General features: G+C 41.8%; 4 protein-coding genes across 4 annotated transcripts; all 4 read left to right on the forward strand.

Annotated features, from left to right (window-relative positions):
* Positions 1-106: 106 nt before the first annotated feature.
* Positions 107-2,562, forward strand: EJ05DRAFT_514455 (uncharacterized protein; the record flags this gene model as incomplete). The annotated part of the gene is made up of 4 exons (XM_033748531.1): positions 107-183; positions 248-407; positions 466-948; positions 1,006-2,562. 4 exons carry the CDS (start codon positions 107-109, stop codon positions 2,560-2,562), a joined length of 2,277 nt encoding a protein of 758 aa, XP_033596420.1.
* Positions 2,563-3,547: 985 nt separating this feature from the next.
* Positions 3,548-5,440, forward strand: EJ05DRAFT_479982 (cytochrome P450). Its single transcript, XM_033744783.1, has 3 exons — positions 3,548-3,906; positions 3,959-5,136; positions 5,182-5,440. The coding sequence occupies exons 1-3, from the start codon at positions 3,572-3,574 to the stop codon at positions 5,325-5,327; spliced, it is 1,659 nt and encodes a 552-aa protein (XP_033596421.1). The 5' UTR covers positions 3,548-3,571; the 3' UTR covers positions 5,328-5,440.
* A 2,456-nt stretch (positions 5,441-7,896) lies between these two features.
* Positions 7,897-9,170, forward strand: EJ05DRAFT_161266 (GA4 desaturase family protein). The gene is made up of 2 exons (XM_033739414.1): positions 7,897-8,409; positions 8,476-9,170. The coding sequence occupies exons 1-2, from the start codon at positions 8,135-8,137 to the stop codon at positions 9,068-9,070; spliced, it is 870 nt and encodes a 289-aa protein (XP_033596422.1). The 5' UTR covers positions 7,897-8,134; the 3' UTR covers positions 9,071-9,170.
* Positions 9,171-9,538, forward strand: EJ05DRAFT_161253 (uncharacterized protein). Its single transcript, XM_033739413.1, has one exon. The coding sequence runs from the start codon at positions 9,270-9,272 to the stop codon at positions 9,456-9,458; it is 189 nt and encodes a 62-aa protein (XP_033596423.1). The 5' UTR covers positions 9,171-9,269; the 3' UTR covers positions 9,459-9,538.
* The last annotated feature ends 11,386 nt before the right edge of the window (positions 9,539-20,924 follow it).

Below are 20,924 nucleotides of genomic sequence, written 5' to 3' on the forward strand. Positions count from 1 at the left end.
GTTAATTCTAATGAATATCGGGGGCTCCCTTACCTCATTATATGCAAGTATTACAATCAAAACCACTTGTCCTCCAAGAAGTGAAGAAGGAAGCTTTGGTAACACTATGTACCCGAGGGCTAGCTTCAGAGGTACATTTACGGTGAAACTACACATTGTGAAAGCACACGGTCCCGGCGAAAGGTTTTCGCGTCAAGTAAATACAAGCTTGTCTAAGCAAAATTTGCGCTGCTAACCAATATCATAGCAAGCTACGCAACCTGAAGCACCTTCTATACAACATCTTTCCGATTATTATCCCCATTCTCTCTGTCAAGATTGCCTCCTTTTACTCACTTATAATGGAAGATTCTACTCAGTCTAACATTTCATCCGACGAAGTGCCACTTCTAGAGCCCCCGAGAAGAGTAAGCACGCGTCATATCCTAACAGAATTCGCTAGTACTAAGATATATTGCACCGCAGAGGCTAACACAAATGCAACTTAAGAGAAACCAGGAGCTAGCAAAAGCATGCCATGCAAATTGGGGCTCTCCATTAGGTGTATCAGAGTCTACCGGAGGGAGTACTCCTTTGCTACCTCGGGTGCAAGGTTACGAAAAAGATGGCTTCACGCCAATACCTCTTGCCCCTGGGGATGACCCTGCTGGCTGGGCGGCCGTGAGACTAGAGGACTGGGATGTTGAGTTGCTTGAGAGCATGCTGGAACTATCCCAGATCACGAAAGGTAGGCCCAAGCAAGCCAGGCGAGCCTTAGAGTATCAGAGAATGCAGCGGCGTCGTGGTGATGGCGATGACAATTATATCGCGTCTTTCACGAAGAAAGACGTAGATGATGCAATCGTATACTTGAATTCCGACTCTGGAAGAGAAAAAGAAGCAGAAGACGGAGATGGAGAGGTGGGAGCCAGGCCTGCAAGCAATACAACTTCTACATATCCCACAAGAGTAAGTATCCGGACACTACAACGACTAGACAGTTCCCGCTAAATAGGTATCTCACAGAGGTCCAGGAATCAGCAGACTGCAAAGACAGTCGAATTTATCAATCAGATCCAATGGTTTTGGGGCATAACGAAAGAAAGTGAGATACTACCAAGAGACTTCAAGTACGCACCTCGTGGTATTCCTGGCGCGGACGGTATCCTGCAGGAGGTAACCTTGGATCAACAAGGTCTGGATTCAGAACCACTGCCACCCATCTATTGGCCCCTGGGTTTATTAAAGTCCATGGAACGTCTCGCTATAGTCACCAAGAACAATCGTGCAGGTGCTCTGGAGGCACTGACCCGCGAGATTATGGCAAGACAATCGGGTACGAGCGAGGGCCGCCATTACTTATACCTCACAGCTAGAGACGTTGATAAGGCATCGAACAAAATAGCGCTGGCCAACTGTCTGGAGAAAATGCAACGCAAGAAGCTCATCAATAATCGCTCTGGAGAAGTCCACCCCAACGGTGGAGATATGAGCACTGAAACTGTCGAGGGAGAGGTCTCACAAAGTGAGAAACGTATAACAAAACTACAGGTACGATTCGAAATCGATGCTTCTGGAAAAGTCAGAGTCGTCAGAACCGAACCCATATCTCAACAGCAGCCAATCATCATGCACGAGGTCGACGACTCCTCTCCTACCACTACGCGCCGCTCAGGACGTCAGACTGAGAGACCGGACTACAAGGTCCGAAAGGCATTGAGAAGCATGTATGGTCGGCGTTCTCTCCCAATCATCCCAGACCCTACAAACACAGCTCATCCTTTGCCGCTGCTACGACTACAGCTCTCCGAGAAAGCAAGGGGAAAAAGAAGGATGGCTGACGCCGAGGACACCAGCACTGACACCGATACTCAGCGCAAGAGGGCCAGAGCCCTATCAAAGCCTCGAGGAACGACGAAAGAGATAGCACAGCCAGCTCGTACCGCGGTTCTGGCGGAGCAGCCTCCCCAATTCTCATACAGCCAACACAACACGACCGCACCTCAGACCTCAGGACTCGTACAACCAGCCTTGCCTCCACCACACCAACCCACCCAGCGCCCTCAAACGCGCTCAGCACGACCAAACCGCCTCCACCAAATGCTGCAAAACTCCACCACGCAGGACAATCTCGCCAACACCGCCTCACTCCGCAACAACGGTGAATCCAGCAGGACCGCCAACTCCGACCCGCCTCCACGCCTTCAACCAGCCCCTGAGCCCCTTGCCTCCGCACCGCACGCCAACGAACGTGAGATCACGGCTCGCCTTCATGGACTGCGGCTAGAGGCATACCCGCTTCCGCCGCACGCAGACGTCAACCGCGTTGGGATGGCGTGGACGCACACGGCAGATCTGGGCATTCTCGAGTGCATCGAGGATGCGCGCGCCTGTGCCTCTGAGCACCGTGCGTATGCCTTGGAGCTTCGGCTGGAACAGCAGCGGAGGGAGCGAGAGGGTGGGATGATGGAAGTTCGTGCGGGTGAAGAGGAGGAGGGGTGGAACGGAGAGAGAGAAGAGGGCGGGGAGGATGGAGCTCCGGGTGGGGAGGAGAGGGGGGATGGAGAGGCCATGGAGGAGTAGGTGGCTGGAGGAGAAGGAAGGAAGAAGGTTGGTGGAGATGGAAGTGGGTGGGAGGGCAACGTGTAGTTGCTCAGCTCGCGTGTGTACTATATCATATCAATAAGTAATGGAGGTGAGTGGGGATCAAAATGTACTAGTAGACAGCTTGAGCGGTTGTGCGACCAGTATAGAGGAGACCATACTGTATTTCTTTAACTGTGGAGCCATGTCTCCTTTAATAGTAAACACATTTCCATACAACCTATTCCGCGGGACATAGTAGAGAATTAGATATACGCTCAGGTCATAGACGTATACCTTGATATAGCACGTGTGTGTTTATCATAGCCAACTCATGAAACCTCGACTATAATATACTAGATGTTATAGAGTACTACATACATTATAGCGTGATGGACTAATATCATCATAGAAGATATATATCCTTTCTATAGCTAATACACAGTAATTAATATCTATATACTACATATGATATTCAATTAGATATAAGATTAAATGTTAGACTAATACTCTAGTATACAAGATAGAGAGTCATTATACGAAGCCCGAGATTCTACAGTTCTTGTATAGAGTGTATATGATATTATTACTATATTATACACTATATAAGACCTATACAATCTTCTAGCTATCATTAATACTATAGAAAGGTAAATATATTCTAGTTTCTCTACGCTATAGAGTCTTTTAAATCGCTATCTAATGGATAGCAAAGAAGTTTCCTTGTCTACAAGCCTGACACCTGACATCTTAAGTAGAGAATATATCGGTTCTTATGAGCTGTCAAGCCTGTTCCAGCGATCCGTCTGTAACCTTTTCAGCGCGACGACCTCCTACGTTGGATATACTCGGATAATTACCCGATATGGTATGGAGATGCGTTCTGATTGGCTAGATAAGCCTACCGAAGTGGCCGCCTTATCAGAGGCGACTAAACATGCCCCGCTTTAGCGATAGCAGCTACATTCACCAAACATACACAATATTTGGACGCAAATTATACTTCACCATGGCTTCCTTGAATTCCTATCTACTTTTTATTTTTGCCCTTGTCCTTGTGCCGCTGTTTTTCATAGTACCGGCATTTATATCACCGCTGCGACGCGTGCCTGCAGCTCACCCGCTGGCTCAATTCTCCTCTGCTTGGATACTCTGGAAGCGTTTCCGAGTTGTGGAAAATGCGACCATTAAGGCAGTGCATGACCGGCTTGGGCCGGTGGTATTGCTGGGGCCAAATGAAGTCAGTGTGAATTGCGTTAAGGGTGGACTTTCGACGGTGTATGGAGGAGGCATGGAGAAGCCGACAGGGAAGGACGGATGGTATGGGAACTTTACGAATTTCAAGTATGTTGGCTCGGCCCTTGTTGGATGGCTAGTTGAACTTAATAACCCATAGTGTCATGAACATGTTCGCAACATCATCGGGGAAATTGCACTCTCAGCGGAAACGTATGATCTCCAACATCTATTCGAAATCAAACATCCAGTCATCGAGGGAGCTGGCAGCCCGGAGTTCCATCATCTTTCATAAGCGCATATTACCAATGCTTGATGGTATATGTAGTGGGAGTATGTCTGGTGGCTACCGGCATACGCATGGCGTATGTGACATGTATCTTGTGTTATGCGGCATGACAATGGACATTGTTACATCCTATATCTTTGGATTATCGGTATCCGCAAACTTCACCGAGAATCCTATAGTATGCGGACACTTCATGCATAACTATAACTCGCGTCATGGCTATAGCTTCTGGCCATTCGAGACACCAGGCTTCTTGAGACTTATGGACCGATTCGGGCTGCGAAAGTATTTTGTGCCAGATCTGGTCGCAAAAGCAAACGGCGAGATTGAAGAGTGGACCATGATTATGGTTGATGGTGCAAGGAAGCTTCTGGATAGTGGTGTTCAACAAGATCCTGAGAACACCCCGATCGTCTACCAGCAACTACGCTTAGGGCTCGAGAGAGAGGCAGCGAAAACTGGATCAAATCGATCATCTCATGAACAGCGGCTGATGATCGCTTCTGAGCTACTGGACCATTTCGCTGCGGGTTTCGACACGTCGGCGATCACCTTGACCTACTTGGTGTGGGAGCTGTCACGACCACATAATCAACACCTACAAGGGAGACTGCGTAAAGAGCTTTTGACGTTATCACCGATTCTTTCTGCGTCAAAACCGGGAAGTATGGACATCCCAGACGCGAAATCAGTGGACTCGCTGCCTCTACTCCAAGCCATCATTCAGGAGGTATTACGTCTTCACTCAGCAATCCCTGGGCCTCAACCACGTGAGACGCCAGTCGGAGGCGCTTTCATAGGCCCTGATGTTCAGACAGGTTCCACCAGCCCTCAGTCAGGCAGAACGTACTTCATCCCAGGACGTGTTCGTGTCAGTGCAAATGCGCTAACACTGCACTCTAATCCTGATGTGTTCCCTGACCCTTCTAAGTTCTCTCCTGAGCGATGGTTGACTACTGAGGGCGAAGCGAGGAAGGAAATGGACCGATGGTTCTGGGCTTTTGGCAGCGGGGGGAGGATGTGTGTTGGTAGTAACCTGGCTATCTATCGTGAGCATCGACACTCAGAGCCAGTAACAGAGCTAATCTTAACAGAAATGAAATTCATCATCGCGGCGATTTATACTAGCTACAGGACTCATATCATTGACGATACTGGCATTGAACAAGAAGATGCATATACTGCGCGTCCTCGAGGCCAGAAGCTAATGATTAAGCTGGAGCCTGTGAGTAACATATGAAGCTGCTAGTCTCCAAATGTAGGTCTCGAGACTCATATCAATGCCTGTGAGGTTGTAAAAGCAAGCTTAGCCGGGTTAGTTTCACGCGGGCTGCCTTGCATGAAGGATTCAACTACGGCTTACCAAGGATTTGCAGTGTTGGTCTACGAAATCGAGCGATCACAGTACTAATACATAACTTCGACCTTGTCAGATCAACTCGCCACCAAGCAGCGTTTGACGAACAAACAGAATCGTGGTTAATCTTACGCAGCTTTTTTTTAGCTAGCATACGCGTCTTCGAAGAAAGTCTGGACAAGCTTTGCCAATAAGCCATCTTCACTCCAAGCTTTCGTAACCCTTGCTGATGGCTTCCCGCTTCGTACACGTACCCTTAAGGGTGCCAGCCAACAAAGGATCACTCCCTTGTCGCACTATCACCCTCCGACAAGGTACAAAAACGTCAGATCGGCGGAAATCGATTTCCATCAAATCTGGCTCGTTGTGTCTTCGGCGGGGCAGGAGCTATTGGAACATCATGTCCTTCGAGCACATAGAGTAAAGCAACACAGTGGTATGTATGGAGTCGTTTGATGAATGGGAACTCCTCTAAACGCGCATGGGTATAATGTCTTCTTTCCATTAGCTGTCTGAGTTTGGAGCCACTTCGTAACCCGAAAGAAGGCAATAGACAATGCTCGTGTGTGGCATGATCAGCTTTCCCTGGCTCAGTGCAGATCAAGACTGTATGCACTTCAGCCTCCACTTCCCATTGTTGTTGACTTCCGACTCCGTCTGCAATCGGCCATGTTGTGGTGTTTCAATCAAATTTAAGCTGCAGTTGGCATTAACCGGATCCGCAATGCCGAAATATTCACATCTATGATCATATATACCTCTACCTTAGTCATCGCCTTTACGAAATCTCCGCATCGTGTAACTCTGTCATCGATTTGCTCGAAACGATGAATAAGAACTAATCAAACTTGTTCGGCACGGGCAAGAAGTGAGCCAGATACAATACTGAACACTATTGAGACGTGTATACTCAGTCGTCACTCAGCCTTTAATGTTCTCAAACGGCTCTGTGAAGACATCGCGCACTTTCTCTGTAAAAATACAGGAGTCATGTTGTTCATGTAAGACACAATGAGGTTGACTGACCAATCGCTGCGTTATGCGAGATGATTATCTTCTTCCGCAACCCGTTTGGAAAAGAAAAAGAAAAAGAACAGGGACAAAGAGCTAGGATCGATGGTTCACACTTACGCGTCGGTCAATCCTTGGAGCTCAGCCTTGCAGATGAGCGACTCCACTTAACAGGATGAACATGTCGAATCAAGCACAACTCATGCCAGTAGTAACTGCGCGTACTTTGCAGGTAGTAGTACTTTGCCTCCGCTATGCGACGCTGTCAGGCTGTGCCACATCCACTCCCTCCTCCTTCGTCGGTCGCTTACCCTTGATGGAATATAATATGAATCTCGTGGCTTGTTATGTTCATTGGCTCGGATCATAATACAAATGAGGATTGAGTAACGTGGTGAGACTTGCCTATCACGGAGGGCCCGCGAGATATGAATCTCGAAATGGAATCATAACACCGCGCACACACACAAGCTCACTACGGACACCTACCGATCGTTACGCAATACACACTCACAAATAGCCCTCAGGAATGCCACCTCCAGCTAGGAAATATCCATGGGTCTCAGGAAATCAAACATTTAACACATAGAACCATACGCTTGGCTTGGAACTTGCACCGCACATCGAAATCTCTGATATTATAGGTGTAACACAACGTATGCATGTCTGATGCTTCGCCTCTAATATGCGTCCCACACAAATCCCCGCTCGCAGCCGCTCTTCCGCTGCACTTGACCTCGTCCCGGAAGAAACCCTCATAATGGAGCGGCACTCATAGACTTGAGAAAGTCGTTACATCGTGTAGATAAGCCGCAACTTCTTCATTTGGAACAACTCACTCATATCTGTCGCATGCTGCTCACTCTGCGCGATCCTCGGGTGTAAGAGCAGGGCCTCGCGGCTGATTAAGATCTCTTTTTCGTCATCCATGAACTTTTGAGGCATAGAGGTCTCTGATCTAACAATCCTGAGCTCATTTCTGAAACGAATGCACGGCTCCTGAACGGTACAATGAGCGGTCGACCAGTACGTCATTCTTTCCCTATGAGCTTGCCAACTGATGACCTACGTTTGTTGTCGCACCATAAGTAATATCCTTCGGTGACTGGAATAGCTGACTGCATATCTGATGCTCAGTAGATGTGTCCGTATCACAGTGGGCATCTGAGCCATCTGTAGATGTAGTCGCTTGCCATTGTTCATTCCGACTCCACATTAGCTGAGGCTGTGTACGTAAATGAGTGTTGCTATTGTTGGTAGCTTTTGAACACACTCTCAGTCTGCCATGCTCTTGACCCGGTCTTCGATGATTCGGATCCATCTTGCCCCTTAGACACTCCTTCCAGGTCAGTCAGATAATTGTGTGACGTTCCCTCCGTCCGTGGACGCCTAGTGTCTCCGACTCGGAGATCATAACGCTATGTTTATCTCTTTGAGACCGAAGAGCCTCATGTATCCGTGGACAAAGCACAGATTATGCTGAACGTTTCGGACATCAGCTTCTCGTGGTAAAGAGCTGCATCCTCCACACTACGTCAGTATCTATAGACGCGACTCCAGAACTTCCCATATAACGCTGAAAACATGCACCCAGCACCTCTCGATTCTAATCATCTAAACTGTCTCATCAACACCCAACTCTCCTTCTCACTCTATTTGGATTATACTACACATTCAAAATGGTTGCCCAAGTGGATACTACTTTCAATTACTTCAATGAAGACGCTGGCTATGACCTGATCCTCGGCACTGTCCAACCCTTCCGCCGCAAGGTCGACTCCCAAAACGCGACCGCACACGACATTCGCGGCCATGAAAGCGAGTTCAAACTCGATACCCACGGCTTCGAGCTCTGTCACCACCCAAGCAAACACATGGACCTGGTCAACGAGCCCGACAAAGACATCGTCAAGAAGCACATCTACCCAGAAATCGAAGAAGTGCTCAAGAAATGGTAATTCCCCATTCCTTTCCCTCTTCCTAATCTCAACTTCTCCCGCACCGACTTACACCCCACCAGTACCGGTGCAAACAACGCTCTTGTCTTCTCCCACGTCACCCGCAACGGCTCCCCCGAGAAAATCCAAGCCCAAGCCGACGCCTCCACCAGCGACGAAGAACGCACCACCACCGCGACCCCAGCACGCGTCGTCCACATTGACCAATCCGCCATCGGCGCCAACGCCCTCCTCGAAGACAATCTCCCCGCCGACCTCGTCACCAAAGTCAAAAGCGGCCGCTGGGCCCTAATAAACGTATGGCGGCCCCTCAAGAAGATCCCCCGCGACCCGCTCGCCATGTGCGACGCCCGCAGCGTCGCCGAGACAGACAAGGTCGAGCTCACAGCCCGTCTGCCCACCTGGAGCGGCGCAAAATACGGCGCGTCGCGCCCGAGTCTGAGTGCGCTCCACGTGCGCTACAACGAGGCGCACCGTTGGTATTTTGCCGACGAGATGACGGAGGATGAGGTCTGGGTGTTTAAGATCTGGGAGTCGCTGGATGATGGGTCGGTGGCGGGTGGGGTTGCGCATTCGTCGTTTGTCGACCCGCGCACGAGGGATGTGCGTGAGTTGCGCGAGTCGATGGAGATTAGGAGTTTGGTGTGGTGGGATTAGATGTGCGATGCGGATCTGTGAGGGGGTTGTATTATATTCTGTATGATATCTAGTGAGAAGATTCGATAGGTTGCATATGTTACCACCCACTACTAACGCTCTGTGCTCTTAGACTTAGCCCCATACCTCATGCATCTTTTCTTCTACAAGACCTTTCTGCCCAGCATCATATTCACACATAGAATATCGTTATACGCCCATGCGAAGAACCATTACCCTCCACAGACCTAACCTACACCAAAAAAGAATCTTTTCCTGCCAGGAATTTCAACTCATACCCTCCCTCTGCAAAAATTTTCATATCAATCCATATCCACAATACCATACTCATAAACACACTAAATTCCATAAATTATATCACCGCCAAGCACACCGACATCCAAAATGACCATATTCCCTCGCCAACTCGTCTCACACCCAGACTTCCTATCAATCAGTTCAACTTCAATTCGACCGCCTCAAGAACTGGTTAGTTTAGTTCAGTTAAGGCCTCTTACTAAGAACTAACGCTTTAGTTTAACTTTAATTTAAGATAGTATTAAACTATAAATAATTAAACTAAACTAAAGTATATATATATATAGACTATAGTATTAAGATTATTCTAATTTTATAAGTACTAGAGTTAGGCCGTAGGCTAACTTCCCTTATTTACTATATATATTAAATACTATTACGTTAATAACTACGCGTTAATAACCTTAATATAGTATTCTAGCGGTCTATTTATACCCCTAAGGAGTACTCTTAAGATATATTTAAAAAGTAGTATAGCTAGACCGAGTGTTCGTAGCGTAATATATATATAAAGAAGCCTTAAGATATATCTTAGAACCTAATACTAACTTAAGATACTACTACCTATAACTCGACGATACTATCTCTCTCTAGTATTAGCCCTATTCTATATAAGTCTATATCTACTAATCTATATAGTTATCTAGTTCGAGAGCCCTCTAGGATAGAATTAGGTAATATAGATAGCGTAGAAGATCTAGATTATAACTCTATTATTAACCCTAATAATAAGTCTATATATAAAGGCATTAATTAGTAATATCTCTTATCCTTTATTAAGCCTATAGAGATACTTAAGCGGGCTAATAGCTTTAGCTAGATCTAGTAATACGGGTATTATCTCTAATAGATAAATAATAGAGCGAAGTACTAGTAGTATTATATATACTATTATTATGTTAGGACGGGAACCATAATAGACCTATATAGATTATTCTAATCCATGTAGCCACGTAGTGGCTAGAGCTAGGTTAAGTTAGCTAAGTTAAGCGAGGTTACTATATAAGTAGACCGTATAAACCGATTCCTACTTATTAGGAATTAACCTTATATAAGAGTAAGATTACTCTATAAATACATTCCTATATCTCTCTATAAACTATTAGACTACTATCCTACGTCTTTACTCTTTATATTTTAATTTCTCTCTATATAGTATAACGGTAGCTTATAGAGATAGCTCCTACTACGCGCTATAATACCCGTGGCACTACCTTATATAAGAGACTCTCTCTAAATCTAAACGAAGAGAATAGTCTCTCTACGACTACCTCTACTAATAAGTATACTCTATAGACTATCGTACTAATAACTAGTACGGCATTCCATATAACCATAGAAGATTACCTAGATAATAAGGAAGAAGTCTATTATACTCCATCGCGGTCTAGTTTATACTATACTAGACCCATTCTTACTATAAGACTAGACCCTATTAACGTTAATAAATTAATTCGTTAGAACTAACTAACGTTAACCACGCCTTATAATAATATATATACTAAGCTATATACGGAGAGGTAGTATTAGGCTTAGCTTAAGTAGTAACTTCGCGAACTTGATAAAGTATAAGGATAAACCGCTAGACTCGAAGCCGTACTACGCGCTTTAGTACTAGTAGTAACTAACCTATACTAATATAGACTAACTTAAGCCGAAATAGTCTAACTAAGTCTATTACTATTCTAGTTACCTTAGCCTAAGAAACTACCTTACTTTAACGGTAAAACTAGAAGAAGCTTTTATAAATAGGCTTACTAGTATAGCCGATTCTTCTACCTATTCACGAACGATAGTAATAAGATTAGGTTTATATAGAACTACCTAGATCTAACGCTATCTAAACGTTAGATAGTATATCGAATTAAATACCCTAAGAATATGTATAACTAGGACACGTTTACTAAATTCCTTCTTTAATACTTTAGTAATAGAGCCGAGCGACGCGAATAGGCTTAGAGCCATATCTTTAAGACTTAATAGCGAGAGAGATAATCCCCGTTATAACTCCTTAAATACCTCCGACCTCTTTAGAGAGAAGCTAAGGAAGATTATATAGTTTAATAATATAACGACTTTAAAAGGTCCCTTAACCCGAGTGTAAAGGAACGTATTAACCTTATAATATCTATCTCTACTAACCTTTAGGCACTCGCGAATCTCGTAGAACGATATTAGTATATAATAAATAACTAACGTCGTATAGACGCACGACTATCCCTATTAATCTAATCCGATACGAAATTATCTAAAGAGGACCGGTTTAGTAATAGATCGCGCGGAATACCTTATAGGCGCTACTACTCTATAAACTTAAGAAGACGAGGCCCGTACTACGGATCTTTCTACTAGTTAATATATCGAGACGCGAGAAACGACTTATATAAACGACCTAAAGTTACCTACTATACCTATAGTAGGATAGGCTATATAGCACCCGAGTACCGCTTAGGGAAACTACCGAATACTAATATAGATACTAAGTTAGTTATATACTATAAGTGCTAGTAGCTAGGACACATCGCGCCTAACTACCCGGTATATAATATAAAAAACTAACTATCTGTAAGAATAGGATTATTGGATAGTAGTGTAGCCAGATAGAACAATGGGGTGTATTCTGTCACAGAACGAATTACTACCGAACCCTTTCGGTAGGAATCCGAGAGTATATACATAAAGGGACGCCGATCTATCTAGCACGTGACTGTTTACCGCCCTTCACGTTACCTCCTAACCCTATTAGCTAAGGTACGTATAGGTCGAGTCCTACCTAAGGCTAAGTCCTAATAATTATCCCTTCCCTCTAGGAAGCTACCCTTAGCGACCTAGATCGTTACCTATCCCTATATCCCTATCCTAAGTCTCGTAAGACCTTAGTCGTTCTCCACGCTTCGTCTTAGATACTTGCCGATATTCGCCGATCTAAGATTCATATAAGCGTTTTCCTAACAAACTAGATTTTATCCATCTTAACTTCTTATATAGGTGAGATTACCTAATTAGGCCTAGCGTATCACGTGATATGATTAGGTAAGCCCGGGTGCTACCTATATTAAAATCTTTTCTTAGAAATATTCCTTTCTTCAAAAAACTTCTTAACTCTTTATAGAGTTTTTTAGATTATTAGGTATATCACCCGATCCTTATAGATATAGATTTATATAGATTTACTACTATTTAGTGCGATTTACATAATTTACTAATTTTCGTGCCGTCCTTAGCTAGTAATAACACAATTCGTAATAATCTATATAAATTAATAATAATCGTAATATGGTTTCCCGAAATCTCGACGCTCTAAAGCAATCGGCGCGGAAATAGGCGCCTTCGAATAATCCCTATCTCGTATACGTTACTGACATGTCGAAAGCTATTAATCTACCCCGACCTAGGCCGGGCTCTAATAATCTAGCCATATATTATTATAGTTATCGCTTTCCGTCGTACATTGCTCACGGCGGTACTAAATCTATAATATACGGCACTTACATAACCAAGAAGCGTTATTACTTATAGATATTTAAGCAAGTTCGAAGAACTTTACGCAGATTTACTTATATCGGTATAGATTACTACTAGGCCTCTAGTAACCCCTACCGATAAGGAGCGTGGTACTACCGATCGCAACGCCTTAGAGAAGGCTTTCTACGAGCTATATACCTAAGGTAAGGGTTACGCCTAGGAGTACGATTCTAATAAGATCCGTAAGGGTTTATCGGAATCTCTTATAGCTATTATTACCGCGATTGCTAGGTAACATCGTTTTTCTTAAATCGTTATAGATTCTTACTAATATATATTAATCTCTATAATAGTGCTAAAATCTCTGCCACTTCGGACTTCTTTCTATACACCGGCGATATTAAAATTCCTAGAAAAGGTTCTAGTAAAAAGGCTAAGGTTCCTTCCTCGCGCGTGCTAAAGAGCCGTAAATTTAGGGAAGATAGCTCTAATCTAGAAGTTTCTATACTAATGGTATGTGGTTCTATACCGATCGTTAAATCTTTTCGCTGATTTATATAATTCTTAGCGTGCCCACGCCGGTCCGTCCCTCTCCGTCCCGGGTTCCGCCGCTCTATAGGTTTCTATAGAGGAGTTCATAGCTATAAGGCGCGCTATATAGAATTTATAGCGTCGGAACGAAAGGCTAGAGACTTATGTTATAAAGCTCTATACTATACTAAATAAGAACTAGTAGAAGGAATTAGATGTAACCATCGCGGTAATTAGTACTTCTACTCCTACTCCGACTTAATCGGTTTAGATCTATACTAATCGGTACTAATATGTCTCTTTTATCTGGCGTTTTGGTTTTTTCGGTTTTAATTTTAAAGCGATCTTACTTCTTCTAGATAGATTAGTGCGAGTTTATATAGATCTATATAGATCTTCGTATTTTCTTTTAGCTTCCTTAATTTCATCTTTCTTTAATAATAACTTCTTTAATCTCTTTAGTAATCTATACCGATCTATACCGATCGGCACCGATTTTCGATGTCCATTTCTCTTAGTAAATTATTTTTCTAAGTCTCTTTTTTAGTTAATTTTTTAAAGTTCTAAGTTCGAACTTTCTAAGGAAGTTCCTTAATTCCTTAGAATGTTTTAAAGATCTATGTCTCTTTTACCTTCTTCCTTTTAGGCGGCCGTCCTCGGCGCCGAACTATACTAAAAAATGTCGAATCGCCGTACTTTAGCATAATTCTCTACGATTCCGCGGCTTCCTTTACTAATTACTACTTATACGCTAATATCGCTGCTTTACTAATATATATTACGGGTTCCCAAGTATCTTCGTTAGGATTATACCCTTTCTAACGAATTTTATATAGCCACGTGCCATCTTCGGCACGTTATTAGCCTAGTATCTACTTAACTTTATAGATATCCGCACCTCCTTACGTAACTACTTTATATAACGTCTATTCGGAACGATCCGGTAACGATAAGGTATGGAATAGCTCGAGAAGCGTGATATAGAATATATTATGTATCTTTAACGTGGGAGGGAGTTTTAACTTATACGCCTAGTCATTAATTACACAAGTAACCTTAAATAGACCTATTATCGTGTAGTTAAGCTTCTTCTTCGGCCTAATACTACGAATATTTTTACTATTTAGTAAAACTTTATCTCTAACATTAAAGATTATAGGCTTTCTACCCTTATCATAGTGCGATTTACTATAATCTATAGTATCTTATAATAACTTTATAACGCTTCTTTACGTTTAGAATAGTTCTATTATAATCTCCGTCGCCTTAACGTTAGACTACTCTAATTTATACTAAGTTCCTATAAACTATACTTTATAGTTTCGACCGAAGTTTGCTTCGAACGGACTTACGTGGGTTAACGCATATCGGCTGTTATTATACGCGAATTCCGCGACATAGACTAACCTTACCTAGTTATCTTACTTATAGTTATAATATACGCGTAAATACGCCTTAACTATCTAATTCTACCGCTCTATCTATCTATCTATTTATAGGTGGAACGCGGTACTAAGTTTCCGCTTAATTCCCAGCGTATAGTAGAAATCCTTCTAAAACTTAGACGTTATCTACGGACCTCTATCCGAAACTATGCCGTTCGGCGTACTGTAGAGCCGAACTACGTCACGAAGTAGTATATCTATAAGATCCGGTGCTTGGATCGTCTTCCTTATAGGGATATAGTATAATATCTTTATAAATCTATCTAAAACTACGAGTAAACTATTATAAATATACCTAAGACACTTACTTAGGGGCAGATCTATAATAAAATCTATCGACAATTCCTTCCATACTTCCTTTAGCATAGGTAATAGCCTTAATTCGCCATATAGTAAGTGTCTATATACTTTCGTATGCTGGTAAACGTTATACGTTTTTATATAGTCTTTTATATATTTATAAAGACCCGGCTAGTCGTACGTCCTTCGGATTAAATCGACCGTCCTTATAATGCCGAAGTACCCTACTAACGCGTAATCGTGCTGTTCCCTTAAAACATTAATTTATAGGCCGCCTTCCGGCACGTAGAGTCGGCCTTAGAAGTAGATCGCGTCTAATCGTCGTTCCTACCTTAATAACCACGGCGGTTCTATAGCCATTCCCTTTATACTTATGACTTTCTTTACTAATACATCGGAATTCTAGGTAGATTTAATTAAGTCTTTGAGGATTTACTCTATTTCTTAGACGTTAGTTTAGATTACTTAATACCCGCTCTAATTCCCGCGGAGAGTCGCCGAAAGTGTCCTGGCTTCCGGCACTCTATTAGATAACTAGTCTTTTAGTATCTATAGTATAGTATAGTCTAAATTACACTAACTATCTACGTTATTCTACGACGATTTCTCGTAATCTTTACGCCGTAATAGAGGATCTGCTTTATTCTCTCTTCCAGCTTTATATAAGATTTTAAAGTTAAATATTAACATCCACTTAGCCTAACGTACTTATCGGCGATTAAGGACCTTAGTCGACATAAAGTAACGTAGATTTACGTGATCCGACAATAATTCAATCTAATATATAGAGCCTTCTAAATAATATCACCATTACTAAAAACTCTCGATAATTACGAGTAGTTCCTAGTCGTGCGTATCATAACGCGTCTCTACATCCGCTATTTTACGGGAAAAGAAGGCGACCGGGTGCTATTACACCTTATCTTTCGCATCTTTATACGGTTAACTAATGATTCTAGCAATTACGAATCTAGATGCGTCTATTTCGACCCGAATATGCTTCTTAGGATTAAAATACCTAAGAATTAGCGTAGTTATAAAGTAATTCTTTAACGATCGGAACGCATCTCGCGCTTCCGGCGTTAACTATATCTCGACCGACTTAGCTTTACGCTATGCTCGCCCACCTATAGGGATTTTACCGCCATTCTCTATAAGTTTATTAAGCGGCGCCGTAATTCGTGAGAAACCTATAATAAATTTATGATAATAGTTCACGAAACCTATGAACGTCCTAATTTAACGTATAGTAGTAGGTTCTAGCCATTCTATAATGGTCTTAACACGCTCTAGCTCTATTTTAAGGCCGCCGTATATTATAATAAAGCCGAGAAACCTAACTTCTTATTAGTAAAACTTATATTTAGATAACTTTGCGTAGAGTTTATACTATCTTAAACGATTTAGCACCGATTTCACGTATTCTTCGTGATCCTACATGCTATCGGAGTAAATTAGTATATTATCGAGGTAAACTACGCAGATCACATTAAGTAATCCTATAAGTGTAGTATTAATGTATCCTTAGAACGCTCCTAGCGCATTTATTAGCCTAAACGGCATAATAGTATACTTAAAATGACCATATCTAGTCCGAAATGCGGTTTTCTACTTATCTCCGCGACGGATTCGAAGCCGGTAATATATATCTCGTAAATCTAGCTTCGTAAAGTACTTTACCTTCATTAATTAGTCTAAAGATTCACTAACTAACGGTAATGGGTGACGATTCTTCTTAGTCACCGTATTTAGTGCTCGATAGTCGACGTATAGACGTAAACTTCCGTCTTTCTTCTTTATGAAGAGAATAGATACGCCGGCTAATAACGTACTACAACGTATCTAGCCTCTTCCGAGATATTCTTTAATATATTTACGAAGAACTTTAAGTTCTAGTCTCGAAAGTAGGTAAAGTAGACTATAAGGGATGTCTACTCCCTCTTCGAGCTCAATCTTTAGCTTATACGGCCTATGGTCAGGGAGAAGTAACGCGTCCCCTACCGAAAACACATCCGTATACTACGAATATACGTCGGGTAGCGTGTCTTTACCCCGATTATTACCATCCTCTTCGTCTTCGTCGACGATCGATAGGGATATAAGATAGACTAGCGATGATCGGGTCCGCACGGCGAGGTTCCATGCCTCCTTACTAATAGTTACGACTTACTAGTATAATTTACCGCGATATCGACGGAACGTTAATATCTCCTTCTAAAAATCAAGGATTAGGTTTAGGCGTTTAAGCTAAGGCATCCCTAGAATCATATTCTATTAGCTAATATTAGCCACGATAAATTCATTAGACATCTACTATTTTATTATCTTTAAGTTATGAACTTCGTAATTCGTTATAGTTTTACCTAAAGTTCTAACTTTATATCTATTAACTATAATGGTTCGGCCAACTTTACCGAGATCGTATAATAATCTACACTCCTTAGCGAGAATCGACGAAATATAGTTATCTTCTACACTAGTGTCCACGAGGGCCTATATAGTTTTATTACTATTTACTATAGGTAACGATACTTTCAGTAATATTAGGTCTTTACTCGCCGGGAGGCGCTACGGCTCCTCCTAAGTATATATAATTTAGCTAAGAACGCGGTTAGGTCTTGCGTACTAGCCTATTCTTTTTTCGGATTCTTATAGTTAGGCGAAATATATCCCTTTTCTCCATACTTATAGTAATAAAGTGCGCTATAATCCTGCTATTTTACGACAGGCGTTACATTTAAGCCTATACCTTATCCTTTTCCGCGTTAGGAACCACCGCCTCGATTATTTCGGTGTCCTCTTAACGCGTTTCTACCCCGATTTACGCTCTTCTAGCGTTAATCGCGGTAAGGTTACTCTTAATTGAACGTATTCGATCGACCTCGTTTCTAACCCGTGTGGGGTTCGTCGGTTTTACCTAGAGAGCCGCGTTTCTTAAGGATGCGGTAGTATTCGTTAGCTTTCTCCTCTAATTCGTATAGATGGTTAAAACTTAATAATACTATTCCTAATCTTTCGTGGATTAACGGGAGTAGTGCTTCGCGAAACTAGAATATGCGAATATTTTCCTATAGTATAGGGATATTATCCTAGAGGTTTTATAGGTATTATAGTAGTTAAGTAGGTGTCTAGTTCGGTCATTATGCCACGCTTCTTAACTTAGATAGTACCTTTCTTTCGCGTTCTCCGTTAGTTCCGAGGGTATTTAGTATAAATATAGCTAAATGTTTCTAGGTTGTCGCCGATAGTAGCTTAACTTCCTTCTATCTATCCTATTAATCGCGGGATTATAAACCTAAGTAACGTTCTCCGAATAAAATGCGTTATACTTCGGTAGAAAAGAGCATAGGGTTATCGAGGAAGTACTTCTCGCAGTCTCTCTTCCAATCTTTCCACTCCTTTTAGTTCTTCCCTATAAATGTGGTCGGATCTTTAGGTTTCGGTACACCTAAGGAAGGAGTAGGGTAAATCGGTAACGAAGCGGCCGGGTGTACGGTAGATTATCGCAACTCTAATGGTGGGTAAACTAATTCCGCCTAAATTAGTATAGGAAGTCGTCTACCTACTATCGTTCCGCGTAGTCTTTCAAGAGACTCGTTAAGTTCTCGTCGTTTTGCGAGGAGTTTCGCACGTTCGGTCTATTCTTTAAGGATCTATATCTCTTAGGCTTGATTAGCGATATACTCCTATAGTTCGGCGATTAATGGTTATGATTCCTCGTGTAGCTCTACCACGACTCGTTATCCAGCTTCCTATCGTAGGAAGTCGCTTAGTATATCTACCATTTCCTTATTAGAAAGTTCCGTGATTCGGTCGGACATCTCTACTTCTCTATTAAGAATAGCCGGATTTAATACTAATTATAGAGGATCCCTATTATTTAATACAGTGTTACTTATCCCTATAGTAGATCGTGTCGACCTTCTTAGTTCTAGTTAGACTATCTTAACTATAGTACTATATAGGTAGTAATTCGAATGTAAGAATAGGATTATTAGATAGTAGTGTAGCCAGATAGAATAATGGGGTGTATTCTATCATAGAACGGATTACTACCGAACTCTTTTGGTAGGAATCCGAGAGTATATACATAAAGGGACGCCGATCTATCTAGCACGTGACTGTTCACCGCCCTTCACGTCACCTCCTAACCCTATTAGCTAAGGTACGTGTAGATCGAGTCCTACCTAAGGCTAAGTCCTAATACTATCTATAAGGAACTCTCGCGACTTATAGACGTAACTAAAATAGAGGGATAACTAGCTAACTAGTATATCGAACTATAGGCTGGGCCTATTAAGGTCCCTTATAGATAATATTAGACCGTAATACTTAATAGCGGTTTAGCTACTAACGTTATATCGACTTAACGAGTATAAGAACTTAACATTAATATTTAAGTACTAATAGGTACTACCTTCTATAGTATTGATAGTCCTATTAAATTATAGGGTATCTATACTATTAAATATAGTATCTAGGACAGCGGGGGGAAGTAGAAACCCTACTACTTAACCTTTATTATAGTAGATAGTCCCTTTAATATAATCCTTAGTATACCGTAGCTCGAAAAATATAATCCGAAACTAGACTTTATCTAGAAAATAGCTGGCTAGCGCATATACCTACTATAATAGAATCTAGTATAGCTAGTTGACGATGAATAATTCTAGAAGGACTATAAAAAGATAATCTCCGCTATCTACGTCCTCTTACTTACTTAAAATAGAGAGCTTAGTATTAAAGTAGATAAAAACCTACTATATTAGTATAAAATATACTAATATATTATATTAGCGATCGACTCGTCCGAATTACCTTAATACTAACCTACTAACCTTACTATTAACCTCGAAGACGGTTAATAACCCCTATACGGACCTATATACCCTCTATTAGAACCCGAGCTATAGGTCCTCCGAGAATATATTAAAAAGAACCTTACGCGAGAATAGATTAGGCCTAGTATATCTCTAGCCGGAGCTCTAATCCTCTTTATAAAGAAGAAGGATAGGAGTCTCTATCTATATATTAACTACCGTAGCCTAAATAATATTACACGAAAGAATCATTATCTACTACCTCTTATCTCTAAGTCTATTAATAGACTAGGGCGCGCGAAGATCTTTATTAAGCTTAATCTACGCGACATCTACTACCGCCTACGTATTAAGAAGGGCGATAAGTAGAAAACGGCGTTTAGGACCCGTTATAGATACTTTAAGTATATAGTAGTCCCTTTTAGACTAACTAACGCGCTAGAAACCTTCTAAGTATATATTAATAACGCGCTAGTAGGTCTACTCGATATAACGTGCATCGTATACCTTAATAACATCCTTATCTTCTCTAATAATAAAGAAGAATATATCTAGTACGTATGCGTAGTCCTAGATAGGCTAGAAAAATATAAGCTATATATTAAGCTATCTAAATATAAGTTCCACTAGGACCACGTTAACTTCCTTAGCTTTATTATTACTAATTAAGGTATAACTATAGAAAGGGATAGGGTCGCTACTATCGTGGACTAGCCTAAACTAAAATCGGTTTAAGATATACGTGTCTTTATTAGATTCGCTAATTACTACTAAAAATTTATTAAGTATTTCTCCTGGCTAGTAGCACCGCTTAACGCGTGTACTACTACTATAGATTCGTCTATTACGGTCCGCGGTAGATAGAAATAGTATAATATTAAATTATAGTCTATAGAATTATTAGAAGGTAAAAGGGCCTCCTTCGAGAAAATCAAAGAGGTATTTATAACTACCCTATTACTAGTATACTTTAACCTAACTAAATCTATCCGCGTC

This window comes from Pseudovirgaria hyperparasitica (genome assembly GCF_010093815.1).
Source record: "Pseudovirgaria hyperparasitica strain CBS 121739 unplaced genomic scaffold EJ05scaffold_18, whole genome shotgun sequence".
In the NCBI taxonomy this organism is placed as follows: domain Eukaryota; kingdom Fungi; phylum Ascomycota; class Dothideomycetes; order Acrospermales; family Acrospermaceae; genus Pseudovirgaria; species Pseudovirgaria hyperparasitica.

What these genes read in the sequence shown, in the direction of transcription:
- EJ05DRAFT_479982 (XM_033744783.1), top strand. Translation starts at nt 3,572, where the DNA reads ATGGCTTCCTTGAATTCCTATCTACTTTTTATTTTTGCCCTTGTCCTT. An exon ending in GGGAACTTTACGAATTTCAA is followed by an intron (nt 3,907 to 3,958) that starts GTATGTTGGCTC and finishes AATAACCCATAG; the next exon opens with TGTCATGAACATGTTCGCAA. An exon ending in TAGTAACCTGGCTATCTATC is followed by an intron (nt 5,137 to 5,181) that starts GTGAGCATCGAC and finishes TAATCTTAACAG; the next exon opens with AAATGAAATTCATCATCGCG.
- EJ05DRAFT_161266 (XM_033739414.1), top strand. Translation starts at nt 8,135, where the DNA reads ATGGTTGCCCAAGTGGATACTACTTTCAATTACTTCAATGAAGACGCT. An exon ending in GAAGAAGTGCTCAAGAAATG is followed by an intron (nt 8,410 to 8,475) that starts GTAATTCCCCAT and finishes ACACCCCACCAG; the next exon opens with TACCGGTGCAAACAACGCTC.
- EJ05DRAFT_161253 (XM_033739413.1), top strand. Translation starts at nt 9,270, where the DNA reads ATGCGAAGAACCATTACCCTCCACAGACCTAACCTACACCAAAAAAGA.